This window comes from Acanthochromis polyacanthus, chromosome 8, assembly GCF_021347895.1.
Source record: "Acanthochromis polyacanthus isolate Apoly-LR-REF ecotype Palm Island chromosome 8, KAUST_Apoly_ChrSc, whole genome shotgun sequence".
Classification (NCBI taxonomy): Eukaryota; Metazoa; Chordata; class Actinopteri; family Pomacentridae; genus Acanthochromis; species Acanthochromis polyacanthus.
Window position 1 is genome coordinate 29,835,141 of NC_067120.1, and position 15,654 is coordinate 29,850,794.

The 15,654-nt window shown below is 40.6% G+C and overlaps 1 protein-coding gene and 1 long non-coding RNA gene across 4 annotated transcripts in view; one reads left to right on the forward strand and one right to left on the reverse strand.

Annotated features, from left to right (window-relative positions):
* LOC110946415 (cytochrome P450 2F2-like) overlaps nt 1–15,654 on the forward strand; it is a 61,100-nt gene that overhangs the window by 22,057 nt on the left and 23,389 nt on the right. Inside the window, exons 2-11 of one of the 3 annotated variants that reach the window (XM_051951686.1) lie at nt 1,740–1,902; nt 3,340–3,492; nt 3,612–3,772; nt 11,734–11,802; nt 11,943–12,047; nt 12,249–12,384; nt 12,830–12,915; nt 13,028–13,129; nt 13,226–13,367; nt 13,473–14,032. The exons of the other annotated variants lie outside the window; for them this stretch is intronic. Of the exons in view, the coding sequence (XP_051807646.1) occupies nt 1,740–1,902; nt 3,340–3,492; nt 3,612–3,772; nt 11,734–11,802; nt 11,943–12,047; nt 12,249–12,384; nt 12,830–12,915; nt 13,028–13,129; nt 13,226–13,367; nt 13,473–13,660 (1,305 nt within the window). The 3' untranslated portion in view covers nt 13,661–14,032. Of the gene's footprint in view, nt 1–1,739; nt 1,903–3,339; nt 3,493–3,611; nt 3,773–11,733; nt 11,803–11,942; nt 12,048–12,248; nt 12,385–12,829; nt 12,916–13,027; nt 13,130–13,225; nt 13,368–13,472; nt 14,033–15,654 lie in introns of those variants that run through there. 3 annotated transcript variants of the gene reach the window in all.
* The window catches only part of LOC127535019 (uncharacterized), a 54,053-nt gene that overhangs the window by 15,182 nt on the left and 23,217 nt on the right, over nt 1–15,654 (reverse strand). The gene's annotated exons all lie outside the window — the stretch shown is intronic.

Consider the following 15,654-nt stretch of genomic DNA (forward strand, 5'->3'; position numbering starts at 1 on the left):
CTTGCATTAATACTTTGTAGCGCCACCTTTTGCTGCAATTACAGCTGCAAGTGGCTTGGGGTATGTCTCTATCAGTTTTACACATCGAGAGACTGAAATTCTTGCCCATTCTTCCTTGCAAAACAGCTCGAGCTCAGTGAGGTTGGATGGAGAGCGTTTGTGAACAGCAGTCTTCAGCTCTGCCCACAGATTCTCCATTGGATTCAGGTCTGGACTTTGACTTGGCCATTCTAACACCTGGATACGTTTATTTGTCAACCATTCCATTGTAGATTTGGCTTTATGTTTTGGATCATTGTCCTGTTGGAAGATAAATCTCCATCCCAGTCTCAGGTCTTTTGCAGACTCCAACAGGTTTTCTTCCAGAATGGTCCTGTATTTGACTCCATTCATCTTCCCATCAATTTTAACCATCTTCCCTGTCCCTGCTGAAGAAAAGCAGGCCCAAACCATGAGGCTGCCACCACCATGTTTGACAGTGGGGATGGTGTGTTCAGGGTGATGAGCTGTGTTGCTTTTACACCAAACATATCGTTTTGCATTGTGGCCAAAAAGTTGGATTTTGGTTTCATCTGACCAGAGCACCTTCTTCCACATGTTTGGTGTGTCTCCCAGGTGGCTTGTGGCAAACTTCAAACGAGACTTTTTATGGATATCTTTGAGAAATGGCTTTCTTCTTGCCACTCTTCCATAAAGGCCAGATTTGTGCAGTGTACGACTGATTGTTGTCCTATGGACAGACTCTCCCACCTCAGCTGTAGATCTCTGCAGTTCATCCAGAGTGATCATGGGCCTCTTGGCTGCATCTCTGATCAGTCTTCTCCTTGTTCCAGGTGAAAGTTTAGAGGGACGGCCGGGTCTTGGTAGATTGGCAGTGGTCTGATACTCCTTCCATTTCAATATGATTGCTTGCACAGTGCTCTTTGAGATGTTTAAAGCTTGGGAAATCATTTTGTATCCAAATCCGGCTTTAAACTTCTCCACAACAGTATCTTGGACCTGCCTGGTGTGTTCCTTGGTCTTCATGATGCTCTCTGCACTTTAAACAGAACCCTGAGACTATCACAGAGCAGGTGCATTTATACGGAGACTTGATTACACACAGGTGGATTCTATTTATCATCATCAGTCATTTAGAACAACATTGGATCATTCAGAGATCCTCACTGAACTTCTGGAGTGAGTTTGATGCAATGAAAGTAAAGGGGCCGAATAATATTGCACACCCCACTTTTCAGTTTTTTATTTGTTAAAAAAGTATAAAATATCCAATAAATTTCATTCCACTTCACGATGGTGTCCCAATTGTTGTTGATTCTTCACAAAAAATTAAAATTTTATATCTTTATGTTTGAAGCCTGAAATGTGGCGAAAGGTTGAAAAGTTCAAGGGGGCCGAATACTTTCACAAGGCACTGTATATAATAAACCCAAAGGAAATAGTCCTAAACAGCTGGAAGCAAGACACTTCAACTCCTGTTAACATCTTAAAAAAGTTTGTATTACATTCATTTGTCATTATCAGTCTCATTAATGTAAACTGTTGGCGTCTTTTGTTGTATACACATTTCATTTGGTAGACTTATAGATTTGAAATTGAAGAACAAAATGAGTGAGAAGGGTGTGTTGTGACATGACAGCGTAGTTCAGACTGGTGCTGTGTAGAAAGTGATCCATCACCAGGTCCAACCTACAGACACGTATCTCTAACACTGATTTGTTCTGTTTTTCTGTCCCCAGCTGAGGAAGACTTATGGGAATGTCTACAGTTTGTTCATCGGCCCCAGACCAGCTGTCCTCATCAATGGGTTGAAGGCCATGAAGGAGGCTATGGTGACGAAGGGTGCTGAGTTTGCTGGACGACCTCAGGACATGTTTAACAATGAAGTCACAGAAAATAAAGGTAGAGTAGACATAGTACAAATAGTGTACAATTGCATCTTTGTAGACAACATATAAAACATGTAAATTATCAACACAATACCCTGTAATGGAGGCTCATTAACAACTCCACAAATATTTGAACTTGGGAAAACAAAGAAAGGTAAGGGTTAAAGTTGTATTCAGGCTGGTCGGATTCAATTTCATCCTCAGAACTCTGGGAGTCTTTCTGTAAAATCTGCTGCTTAAGCCACATTCAGCAGGCCTACATTATTTTCTGAGCCATTATTTCTTTAAAAACAGATCGCTCCCCTTTTCTGTTAATCAAAAGCAAAAAGCTGAATTTACCAGCTAAGCAGGTTCAAAGTACAAAAGGCAAGCAAACACAGGGTGCAAGTTAAAGCGAAATCAAGGGTATAAGCACACTTTAAACCAAATGCGAGGTAGATAAGAAACAGAAGGCTGGAAAGATGTGGCATGAGCACAAACAGTCTGGTAAAAAAAAAATATTGTGGAGAAGGAGAAAATAAGTAAGTTGAATGGGGAAGAAGAAGAGAAGGTCACTGAGGCCCTCTGGTGGCTGGAGGGAGAGATGCAAGGAACGAAAGACTGAAAAAAATGAAACCTTAAAGGTGTAAAGGGATTTATATTTTTTTAAAACGAAGCAAGAGTCTGAGAGGCAAGTTTGATTTTTTTTTAAAATGATTTTGAACGACAGTTTTTTGTTTAAGTTTATTAATGAAAGTAGCTCATTGTTCTGCACAACACCATTCAAGATAATACCACAGTGTGAAGGTACGTTAATACATTAGACAAAGGCCTCTATTCTATTTAATGCAGCATAGTTTAAACTGGGATTTGTTGGCCCAATACAGTGGCTACTTCACTTCACTCAAAAATTTCCCCAAGACAGACAAAAACAAAATCTGTCATCCTTGAACACTATCTGTTATCTTTCAACAAAAACATTACATTAACTGGTATTTTTAATAATATATATACCATTTATGAAAGTATTAACAGTTTTCAAACAAAAATCATGATTTATAAGCAGGGACACTGAGAGGGATTGCTTTAGTTTTGTATTAGTTTTTTCTTGTCCTTCTATGGTTTGTCAAATAAATGAAGATTAAAAGTATTAGTGCAGAACAAACTGATCAGCTTGAAGACGAAGAAAAGAAACAATGACAATTTCTGTTTTTTTTTTAAAGTAAACAAGGTTGTCAGGACACTTGACTATTGTTTCTATGTGTAACTTTATAGGCACAGTTTATGAAATGACTAATCTGACTTTACAGTGTCTTGAGTTTTAAAGTACATAAAGAAAACACAATTAAAGTACTGTGGAGAGCACATAATGACACAGGTGAGAAAGTAAACGTGATTTGGAATAGGACAGCAATGACAGTCATATTTTGAGATCATACTTGAACTCTTTGTGCTGCTACACCTGTTGTAGGTGTGATTCTGGCAGATTATGGTCCTCGCTGGAGGGAACATCGTCGCTTTGCTCTGATGACTTTGAGGAACTTTGGTCTGGGGAAGAAATCAATGGAGGAGAGAATTCATGATGAGATTCAACACACTATTGAAACGCTGAACAAGAGCATCGGTATGAAGTGTGCTGGTTGACAAAACTCACGTTTTGTTGTGCTTTTGTTTCTGTAATGTTCTTTTATGTTCTTGAATATCCTGTGCCATATGTTTCTTTGTATTATGTCTCTTCTACAGGCAAAACTATGAGTCCTCAAGTTATGTTTCACAACATGTCCTCCAACATCATCTGCCAGGTTTTGTTTGGTACACGACATGAGTATGACGACCACTTTATCAAAGAGGTGGTTCGGTGCTTCACTGAGAATGCTAAGATCGCCAATGGACCGTGGGTGATGGTGAGTACAGCATGTTTCTGAGGTAATGGTTTGACTCACCAGATGCTGGTTGAAGGGATAAACCTGCCACTGGCCAATGAACTCAGTTGGCATTCTTTCTCCATCTGCTATCTGCCCATGATGACTGTGATTGAATCATAGCAGAGTGATAGTGTGCAGCCAGACCATTAAGTTCTACAGAATGAGCAGGTTAAGTGAGACGACTGAGGCAAGTTTGACATAGTTGGGCTGTCTTTATGTTAGGCTCAACAAAACCTAAAACTTGAGTCAGACATAACAGTATCATGATGGTGGTTACCAACTTTCTTGGTTAAGTCAGGCTTTCTGCCTCAGACTCGAGGAATTCAACATATCATGTGGCTCTTTGTTTGCCAAAAAGCATCAGTGGCCACCTACTGCAGTCAGCAGGCTGTTTTATTGGAGATCAATGGCAAATATAATAGAATATGAAGTTAAAAAGAGCTATTTTTGCTAATGATTCAAGAGATGTATGCTGGTAGAAAACTGGGAATTGTGTGTTAATATATTAATTTTAACAATCAGCGCAGATAGTTATTTCTTTTTTTTTATTATAAATCTCTTTATTAACATTTTGGCAGTTAACAAGGAAATATAAAGAACATATCAAAATCATCATCATTGAATCCGCCAGTTATAACCACCACCCCATTTCCCACCCATCCCACAGTTGCATCGCTGTACATACAAAAAAAAAAATAAAAATAAAAAAAATAAAATATATATATATATATATATATATATACGTGAATACATAAGTGAATACGTACATAGTATATACCAATATAATTTCAATAAGGTGCACAAGAATGAAAGCATAATGGAGACCATGCTGCGCTGGTGGCCAATATGAGAGCAGAGTCCAATAGAAAAAAAAAAGTCCCAGTCACCCCAATATGAAAGGGTGTGACCGATCAAAATGGGAGTAGATGTACAGAGATCTCCAGAGTGCTGGCAAGAAATCAGTCATCAGCCGTAAGGCATCAAAGGATCTGACCTCATAAATCAAGAGGATGACAAATAGCCAGGTCAAACAAATAAGAAGACAAAACAACAGACAATACACCCAGAGTGGGTGAAAAAAAAAGATAAGTAAATAAATAAAATATAATAACAAAATTAAAATAGTAATAATAATAATAATAATATTAAAAAAGGAGGGGTAGGGGTAAGACAGAAGAGAAGAAGAGAGCCCGGTGCTGTATGGATAAGTAATGAGTACTAAGCCCAATTCATATCACTGTTCATTCCAATTCGAAACATCTAAACTGTCATAATAGACTAAGAAGGGAGTCCACATCTTATGAAATTTCTTCAAGGAGCCTCTCAGCGTAAATTTTATCTTTTCTAATTTCATGTGCAACAGTATGTCCTTAATCCATCTGCTATGGGAGGGTGGGGACGGGTGCTTCCAATTAAGAAGAATTAGTCGTCGTGCAAGTAAAGTAGTGAATGCGATAAAATCATACATGCTATTACTAAAAGCTACACCGTCTGGTCTCACACCAAATATAGCAATGAGTGGATTGGGGTCTACAGTTATACCAAAAATCTCACTGAATGATTTAAAAATTCCCTTCCAAAATATTTCCAGAGCTGGGCAAAACCAAAACATGTGAGCAAGAGTGCATGGAGAGTAATTGCATCTATTACATAAAATCCTGGCCAACCGGGAGTTAGTAATATGTAGACGATGTAGGACTTTAAACTGTATAAGGCCATGTCTAGCGCAGGGTGAGGAGGCATGGACTCGGTTAATCATCCCATCCCATTCAGTCTCTGAAAAACGCTGGTTTAAGTCCTGCTCCCAAGCTTGCCTGAGGTAGTCAAGCATCTGAGGATTTATAGAGCTAATCATCGTGTAAAGTAACAATATCAGCCCCTTGGCTGTGGGGTTTAAGTCAAGGAGTTTGTCAATCGGTGACATTATTGGCAGATTAGGAAATGAACAAAATTTTTTCTGTACAAAGTGTCTGATCTGTAGGTATCGGGAAAAATGAGTTCTGGGAAGGTTGAACTTTTGGCTAAGTTGTTCAAAAGAGAGGAAAGTATTATTAGAAAACAAGTCTTTAAAGCATTTGATACCGTTTCTATGCCACAGTTGAAAAGCTGCGTCCGTATTAGAGGGGATAAAGGCTATATTAAAGATAATAGGGCATGAAATTAATGCCTCTTGCAATCCGAAGTGCTTTCTAAACTGGGACCAAATCTTCATTGTGTGAAAAACAATGGGATTGGAGGAGGTAACCTTAGCAGATATAGGAAGAGATGAGCAAACAATTGAGCAAAGAGAAAACTGGCTACAGGATTCCTCTCCCTGCACCCACACAGGGGCCTCAGCTGTTTTTGAATGGTTAAACCAGAAAAGTATCTTCTGAATATTGCTAGCCCAGTAGTAAAAAAGGAAGTTTGGAAGGCCCATTCCCCCTAGTTTTTTTGGTCTTTGTAGGAAGGTTTTTCTAATACGATGACCTTATTACCCCAAATAAAGGATAGGAATAATTTGTCCAGGTTACTGAAGAAGGATTTTTTGATGAAGATAGGAATGTTAAAAAATAAAGAAAACGAGGGAGGACAATCATTTTAATTAAATTAATCCTGCCTGCGAGGGACAAAGGTAAGGCAGACCACCTTATCAAATCTTTTTTACAACGGTCCAGTAATTGGGCGAAGTTATGTTTAAAAAGCGTGTTGAAAGAGCGTGTAACCATCACACCCAGGTATCTAAACCCGTTAGGTGTTTCTTTAAATGGAATTGAGGGAGTCAAAGGGCCAGTTGATGTGCCGATGGTGAAATATTCACTCTTAGAGAGATTAAGTTTGTAGCCAGAGATTTTACCGAAATTTTGCAGAATAGAAAGGATAGGTGGAACAGACAGAGTGGGGTTGGAAATATATAGAAGTAAATCGTCGGCATAGAGCGAAACCTTATGCTCCTTGTCATCTCGCATGATACCGCTAAATTGTGGACATTGGTGTAGATATAGCCAGAGGCTCTATAGCAATCACAAATAAAAGAGGCGAAAGCGGGCAGCCCTGTCGTGTGCCCCGTTGTAATCGAAAGTAAGGGGAATGGACATTGTTGGAGCAGACAGAGGCTGACGGGGATGAGTATAACAGTTTTACCCAGGACACAAAGCTAGGGGAGAAACCAAATCGCTGCATTGTGGCAAAAAGATATGTCCACTCGACCTGGTCGAATGCTTTTTCAGCATCAAGAGAGACGATCATTTCTTGGGCATTCGACCGAGTCGACGTGTAGATGACATCAAAAAGCCTTCGAACATTATGAAAGGAGTTGCGCTTCTGAATAAAGCCGGATTGATCCTCAGAGATTACAGAGGGAAGCGCAGTCTCTAAGCGGAGGGTAAGAGCTTTGGCGAGAATCTTAAAATCTACGTTAAGAAGCGATATAGGCCTGTAAGATTCACAGAGAGTTGGATCCTTATCCTTCTTGGCCAGTAAGGAGATAGAAGCCTGGGTTAAGGTTGGTGGGAGATGGCTGCGATCAAAAGACTCAGTAAACATAGCAAGAAGAAGTGGGGACAATAAATCAGAAAACTTTTTAAAGAACTCAACACAAAATCCATCCGGGCCGGGGGATTTCCCGCTCTGCATGGCTGTGATGGCTCCAGTGATTTCAGACAAGGATAAAGAACTTTCAAGCTTTGAGTTAAGTTGTTGACTAACAGCTGGCAGTTCAATCCTATCGAAGAAAGAATTAAGTAAGGATGTACTATTTTGACTTTCCGACGAATATAAGGTTGTATAAAATGCAGAGAAACAATCATTAATGTGTTTAAGATTAGTTAACGTAGCACCAGAGGCAGATTTAATTTTAGGTATCAAGCGAGATGAGGTGAATTGGCGAGCCTGGGAAGCAAGGAGCTTGCTAGCCTTCTCACCGTATTCATAAAACTTGTGGCGGCTCTTCAATAGTAATCGTTCCTCCTTAGAAGTTAAGATTAAATCATATTCCGCCTGGAGGCGCAGCCTCTCCTTAAACAAATCCGGGTCAGGTGATTGAGAATATTGTGCATCCAGATTACGAATGGCATGGGATAACCCTTCCAGCTTTGCAACCTCCCGTTTCCTGTTGTTAGATACGTAGGAAATAATCTGGCCTCGGATATATGCTTTAAGGGTCTCCTATAAGGTTGACCTTGAGATTTCAGCTGAATCATTTAACTCCACGAAGGTTTTGATTTCGGATGTCAAAAATTTTGAGAAATTGTCATCAGCAAGTAAGAGGGGGGTTTAGTCTCCAGGGCGAAAATGAAGGGGGCTGGTGTGGTATAATCAATTCAAAGGTGACCGGGGCATGATCTGATATGACAATACTCTCATAGGAACAGTTTTTAACTAAAGAAAGAAGATTATTATCTAATAGAAAGTAGTCAATGCGGCTGAAGGAATGATGCACTGAAGAAAAGAATGAGAAAGCTTTAGCTGATGGGAATAAAAATCTCCAAGGATCAGAGAGACCATATTGATTACACAAAGATTGTATAGTTGTTGCCGATTTGGACGGCGATATCATTCTGGGTGATGACCTGTCCAGGTTTTGGTCAATAGTGCAATTGAAGTCTCCACCAATTATTAGTGTGTGACTGTCTATATTCAGGATAGTAGAGAACAGTTTAATACAGAATTGGTTATCGTCCCAATTGGGTGTGTAAAGGTTCACCAGAATAACTGGTTTACCATAAAGCTCTCCTGACACAATGACAAAACGGCCTCTGCTATCTAAATCAACCTTCTTAACAGTGAATAAGACATTTTTATGTATCAGAATGGCACACCCACGACTCTTAGCATTAAATTGTGAATGATATACCTGACCAACCCAGCTGCGCCGAAGCCTAGGGATATCAGAGTTGCACAGATGGGTTTCTTGAAGAAGGGTGACTCCGACCTTCAGGGATGAGAGATGTGAGAGGACTTTATTCCGTTTAAGAGGATGGTTTAACCCCCTGACATTCCATGAAATGACTTTAACGATTTTTCCAGAAGATGGTACGCTCATTTAAGTAAAGGTATGGTAGTGAGAGTAGTACTAGATAACAGAGTTTGTAGAAGCCAATTTGGGCATGAGATTGAGGTACAGACACGTAGGGCTTGAAGGCACAATGAGATAATAAAGAATAGAGGGATGAAAGAAGAGAAGAGGGGGAAGAAAAAAAAAGTACAGCAAGAACTTACCCCAACAAGAACCCCAATCAGAAACCCCTTATGACCCACCCACCACATCTCCCCAATGAGATGCCTATTCTTAACCTGAGACAGTGGTTTAGCAGTCTAACTATAACTAGACTAAACTATCGCTAGTCAAACATAACCTAGCTTCTGCTCCAAATTGCATAAGTCACAGTGCACGGAAGTGCAAAAAGGTCTACATTAAGAAAAAAATAAATAAATAAAAATAAATAAATAAATATATATATATATATATATATAAAATAAAATAAAATAAAAGTAAATAAATAAAAGTTAATAATAATAATAAAAGTGATAATAGTGAACGACAACAATAGTAAACATAGTAATAATAAAATAAAAATAATAAATAAATAAATAAATAAAACTGTATATATTGATGAAGGGGAGTATTAGCTATAAAAATATAAAAAAGTAATAATACTCATAGAAAACAAGTGATAATATAACTCAGAATACCCTTCAAAAAGACAGTGTCCCAGACACTTAGTTGCAAGTGACAAACTGCGATACAGTCCATAACAAAAGTTCGATGTTGCAACTGAGAGAGCATACGATAACATGGTTGCAGGAATTCAATGGCTAACATTAGCTTTACTAGCTCGGGAGTGCAACATGGCTAACAGCCCCAATAGCTTAGTAACCAGAAGCTAACTTACAATGTTCGGAGAGAATGAGAAAAACAGCGGGGCAGTCCCAATGTCATATCTTCAGTCACCCGGTGGTTGTGGGATCATCTGCTGGATGAAAGAGATAACCTCCTGAGGTGAATCAAAGAAGTGCTTTGCTCCGTTGTGGGCGACCCGCAAACGAGCTGGATGCAGCAGAGCGAACTCCAAGCCGGCTTCTCGTAGCTTGCTTTTGACTGGGATGAATGCGGCCCTCTTCTTGGCTAACTCGGCGCTGAAATCAGGATAAAAGTGGATCCTTGCTCCTCTGAAGAGTAGTTGGCCCTTCTCCCTCGACAGACGCAAAATAAGCTCCATCGTCTGGAAGTGGTGTAGCCGGATAATCATCGGCCGCGGGGGCTGGTTCTGCTTCAGCGGCGGGGCTAGCGAGTGGTGGGCCCTGTCTACGACCGGGGGTTTGGCGAAGCTTTCTTCCCCGAAAACCTCAAGCAGAAGTGCCTCCACGAACGCGGCAGGACGAGGTCCTTCTTCACGCTCGGGGATTCCTATCACCCTGATGTTATTCCGTCTGGAGCGGTTTTCGAGGTCTTCCAGCTTCAGTTTCATCTTCACGTTGTCTTTAGCCAAGTCGGAGCACAGCTTCTCCAAGGTAATCACTCGGGCATCAACATCAGTGAGTGAATCACCCACCTCTTGTAGCTTCACTTCATGGGCTTGTAGAGTTGATTTAAGCGTTTTAAGCTCAGATAGTATCTCGGACCGTGATGTACAGACCTCGGAGCGGATGTCGTTGAGCAGCTTTGTGATATCAGAGGTGTGAGGTAGCTTCAGCGTCAGGGGGGCCCGGGCAGCTATCCAGGCTAGCACAGCTATCCATGCTAACACTGCTATCAGTGGTGTCTTGGGCCATGTTCGGACCGGTCTTACGAGGTTTGTGTCTCGACATATTCGTAACCAATAAGAGTTCACTGTGTTGGTTCTGCCTTAAAGTCTAAAAACTGAGTTGAATTTATCAAGAAGCGGATATATTGTAGGCATCAAGTATAAAAGTATATCGGAGCAGCGGACTTGCGGTCTATTCACGTCGCCATCTTGACCCGCAGATAGTTATTTCTAACATTACACTTGCACCTGAGGACCTGAATTGTTACACTGCATATATTTAACATCATACTGTATGAAGTGCATTTAGGTCTGACACTAACAAACAATGTAGGATATTGCTTTAGCTTTCGGCAAAATCAAAGTGACAATGTTGTTGATTGAATATTCTCTGCAATCAAAACCTTCCATCCATTTTTTACACACCACTTTATCCTCCAGGGTTGATCAGGGTGAAGGCAGAGGACCATCACAGGGCTACATATAGAGACAAACAACCAATCACACTCACATTCACACCTACAGACAATTTAAACTCACCAATTAACCTTAGCATGCTTTTGACTGTGGGAGGAAGCCAGAACACAAGGAGAACATGCAAACTCTACACAGAAAGATGCCAGGCCCAGGCTGGGACATGAACCAGGGGTCATCCACCAATAGAACAATTTTGTAATCTGTGTTTTATTGACTGCAGCACCAGCATAAATCAGTCATGGCTGCAAATGAGGACCAAACCTAAAAATATATGTTCGCAGTTTCTGCATCGCCAGTTGAATATATGTCAGGCTCCATGGTAACATAATGCATAGAGTATGATACTTTAACTGCATGACCTCAGTGAATGGTTTTAGTAATGTACAACTCAACAGGTTTGCAGATCAATCTGTATCACTCACAGAGAATCATCAGAAAATGATCTGATCAGAGGGAAAGGCTTCTTAATTCTGATACTCTTAATATAGCCTGTTTTGGACCAGGTTCGCTCTGCTGCATAAACTCCCAGGCTGCTTTGAGCCGGATGCTTAGTTTAGCATGTTAGCATTGTTAATTTACCAACTAACATTGAAAAGAAAGCACAGCTCAAGTCCGTTTCTTCTTCGAATTCAAATTAAACACCTGACTACAAGGTTGTCCGTTCAGAGCAAATTGTGTCTTGCAGCAGAATCTGCAGATTTGGGTTCAGTTAAATGAACGGTTTCTCTTTCTTTACAGCTGTATGACTCTTTTCCTATGATTCGAAGCCTGCCACTGCCCTGCAACAAGGCCTTTGAGAATGTTAAGGTAATGTTGAAAGTAACAAACCACACACACCTATACTGTAATGACCAACACACATACTGTGAGCATGTTGTCAGTGGAAAGACAAATGTACATACACACGAACTTTGAGTGATGTTTCGTTTTGTTATTTTTTTTTTTAGATTTGTAAGGGTCTTATTAATCGTTTGGTGAGTGAGCACAAGAAGACCAGAGTCCCTGGAGAGCCTCGAGACTTTCTTGACTGCTACCTGGATGAACTGGATAAGGTGTGTGGAACTGTGGAACCAGTCAGCTCACTATCTCAGACAATATGTGTGCAAGATTACAGCCATTTTAAAACTGACATTTTGAAAAAAGACAGCTGTAACAGTTTGTTTTTTGACACAAAGGCATGAAGTCAGGCATGTGCATCAGCACAGTACAGTAATATTGCATTTATCTTCCAGTGATCATGTTTTTGTTTTTAGGATGCAGAGGATTCTACATTTTCAGGAGACAAACTCATTATGTATGCTCTAGATCTTCACTTTGCTGGGACTGACACAACCTCCAACACCCTGCTTGCTGCTTTTCTTTACCTGATTAGCCACCCACACATACAAGGTAGACCTGCACATGCATTCCGTCTTTGTCTGTTCCTATAATTTAGACTGAACTGAATGGAATTCGTAAAGAAGCCTCTACTCTCTTTCATTTAGCCACAAGGCTTTGGACCCATGTTCGCACGCACCATACTAGGACTCTCTGAATGACGCAGTTGATTCGTTTTAATTTTTCTCAATATATTGTGCATTCTCATGTTTTGTAGCTTCTCTACACATGAAAGCTTCATTATTCCCTGACTCTCATTTAGATGATTAAGCATCTCAGTTTTTCAGTTTTATTTCAAAATATGGACAGACTGGCGACCTGTCCAGGGTGTCCCCTGCCTTCGCCCGAGTCAGCTGAGATAGGCTCCAGCACCCCCCGCGACCCCAGTGAGGATAAAAGTGGTGCATAGAGAATGGATGGATGGAAAACAACATGTGATGTTGTCTTGCCCCCTCAGAACGATGTCACCAGGAGATTGACAAGGTGTTGGAAGGGAAGGATCGGGCTAGTTTTGATGACAGAAACAACATGCCTTACGTGCAGGTGCTGTATTGATCTATGTTTTTGTGGCTGATTTCCTGAGAGCCTGCACTCATTTTCTTTTCTGCCAAGTCAAATAATTCTTAAGAAAAAATGTAAACGTCTCTTCATCCAGGCTGTGATCCATGAGTCGCAGAGGATTGCCAACACTGTTCCACTCAGTGTCTTCCACACCACTACTAAAGACACAGAGCTCATGGGATATTCTATTCCAAAGGTATGGGGAAAATGGTTAAATATGTTTGGGAAACACAGACAACAAAGTTAAGAGTCTCCATTATGACCTTTGTTTCTCTGGCAAATTTCTCTTCAGGGTACGATGATCATCCAGAACTTGACCTCATTGCACAATGAGGAGGGACAGTGGAAACATCCTCATGAATTCAACCCTGAAAACTTCCTCAACGACCAGGGAGAGTTTGTTAAACCAGACGCCTTCATGCCTTTCTCTGCAGGTATAAGAGCATTAAAAACTGTATCACACTTGGAGAGGGAGGCACAGATAGAGTGAGTCTAAGCAAACTGTTGTAGATGACCTGGAGGTGCTTTTTATTCCTCAGGTCCTCGGATGTGTCTGGGAGAGGGTCTGGCTCGCATGGAGCTCTTCCTCATCATGGTGACTCTGCTGAGGAAGTTTAAGTTCATCTGGCCTGAGGATGCAGGAAAACCAGACTTCACTCCTGTCTATGGTGTCACTTTGTCTCCGAGACCTTATCGCATGGAGGTCCAACTCAGGTCTTCGGAGTGAAGTGGCCTTCAGATACAGAGCAGAAACAGTGCAGATTGATTTAAATGAACATAGAAAAACACTAAAAGCACTGCAGATTTGATGTTGATGCATGTTTGTGATATACATGTGTATATACCTTTGCTTGTGGAATAAAGATTTTCTTGTGTAGTGTAATTTTCTGCTTCTACAAAGAACCTGCCTGGCTCTGTGTATTTGGTTGTGAGCCAGCCAGTTTCCTCTGAGATTCCGTGCATCTCTCAGTGATTAGCTCATGGTCTGGATGGCCTCATTGTGTTGTGTTTAATGACATTTATTATTTCACCTATGAACATTATTTAGTGCACTTCAAAGAAAGGTCCAGCAGTGGAAGAAATAAAAATATTCATTATATCTGCACAATGTACAGTCTGTTATTTCTGCTCTCTTTACTGGCTTTCAAAACCAGTAAAGAAAAAAAGTAAAAAAAAAACAAAACACTAAAGTTATCTTGATTGACCATAAAAACCTGGATGTATGGTAAGAACAGTGTATTTATGTAAGTCACAGGCTTTTTGTTTTTCCTAAAGATTAATGAGGAAACTGAGCAGACACTGCTCCATTCAATGTTCAAACTGTCGGTGTCCATGATGCTGGTCAGATGTCGTTTAGTAAATCTCCTACAATGGATTTGCTCCACAGAGACACCAACAACTCACGACCTTCTGATATGAACGGTCACTTGTCTGAGATGGACCCTCAGTCCTGCTTCAACTGCAGCAACTGGAGTGTTTTTTTGAGAATACAGATACAGATCTCTATGAATTTACAGACACTGTGTCATCCTGTATCAGCTTTGTGAGGAAGAGGCCTACAGAAGTGAAGGCTGAATCCTGTGCAACCAGGCCAGAAAGATGAAAGCATGAAAACAAGTTAGTGTAAGGACAGACTGTAAGAAGCAATTGTTGGTCATCCACACCTTTATAACAAATCATCAAAAGAGCTGTAGTTGATGTAGTTGCTGCTGGACTGTGGATGAGCTTTGATTGGTACATATTTTTTCGTTGACAGAACCAAAACACAGTAGGAAGTTCTCATATTTCCAGACATTTGGTGCAATGTTTGCCCACCATGCTCAGTACATTTAGGAATAATCACTGCCTTGGTGCTACAGCATAATCTGTCACCAGCTGCCATTTCTTCATGTGTTTTTCTGTGTTCGATATGAGGGGAAATGCTCTTACTCTAACACATGTAAGAGTCCTGTTTATGAGCTGCAATTTGGTGTCATTGTGCTTAAAATCCTGCACAACCAGTTCCCACCTGTTTGTGGATCGTAAACATTCTGACAGGGAGGCAGCAGCAGGCGAAGCTCCTGAAGATGCAGATGGCACAGCAGTCTAATATGTATACAGACGAGAGGTCTTCTGGAGTCATGGTGTACTAAGGAACGTGCTTGCTTCTGTGGAAACTTCAGGATTCTGGAATGGAAGTTTCTGAAGTGGGCACTTGACATAGACACGATCAAGAAAAAGGCACAGTAGAGGAGGTACTACCTGCCCCCGCTCAAGAAATACAACTTGCCCCAGGAGCTCCTGATCCTGTTCTAAATTGTGATGCTATGTCTTTTTTTTGCACATCAAGTAGCACCTTGACACCTATTGTCGCGAATTCGCAACATACCACTTTGATTCAGACTGCAACCGAGATAGGGTATCCATTCCCCCAATGCCAGTTTTTGCATATACAATACCTCGGAACCTTTTGTAAGCAATGGTTTCTTGTAGGACCGGTTGGAGTGGAACCTAATGATATATCTGTTATTATTATTACTATTATATACAGTGCCTTGTGAAAGTATTCGGCCCCCTTGAACTTTTCAACCTTTCGCCACATTTCAGGCTTCAAACATAAAGATATAAAATTTTAATTTTTTGTAAAGAATCAACAACAATTGGGACACCATCGTGAAGTGGAATGAAATTTATTGGATATTTTATACTTTTTAACAAATAAAAAACTGAAAAGTGGGGTGT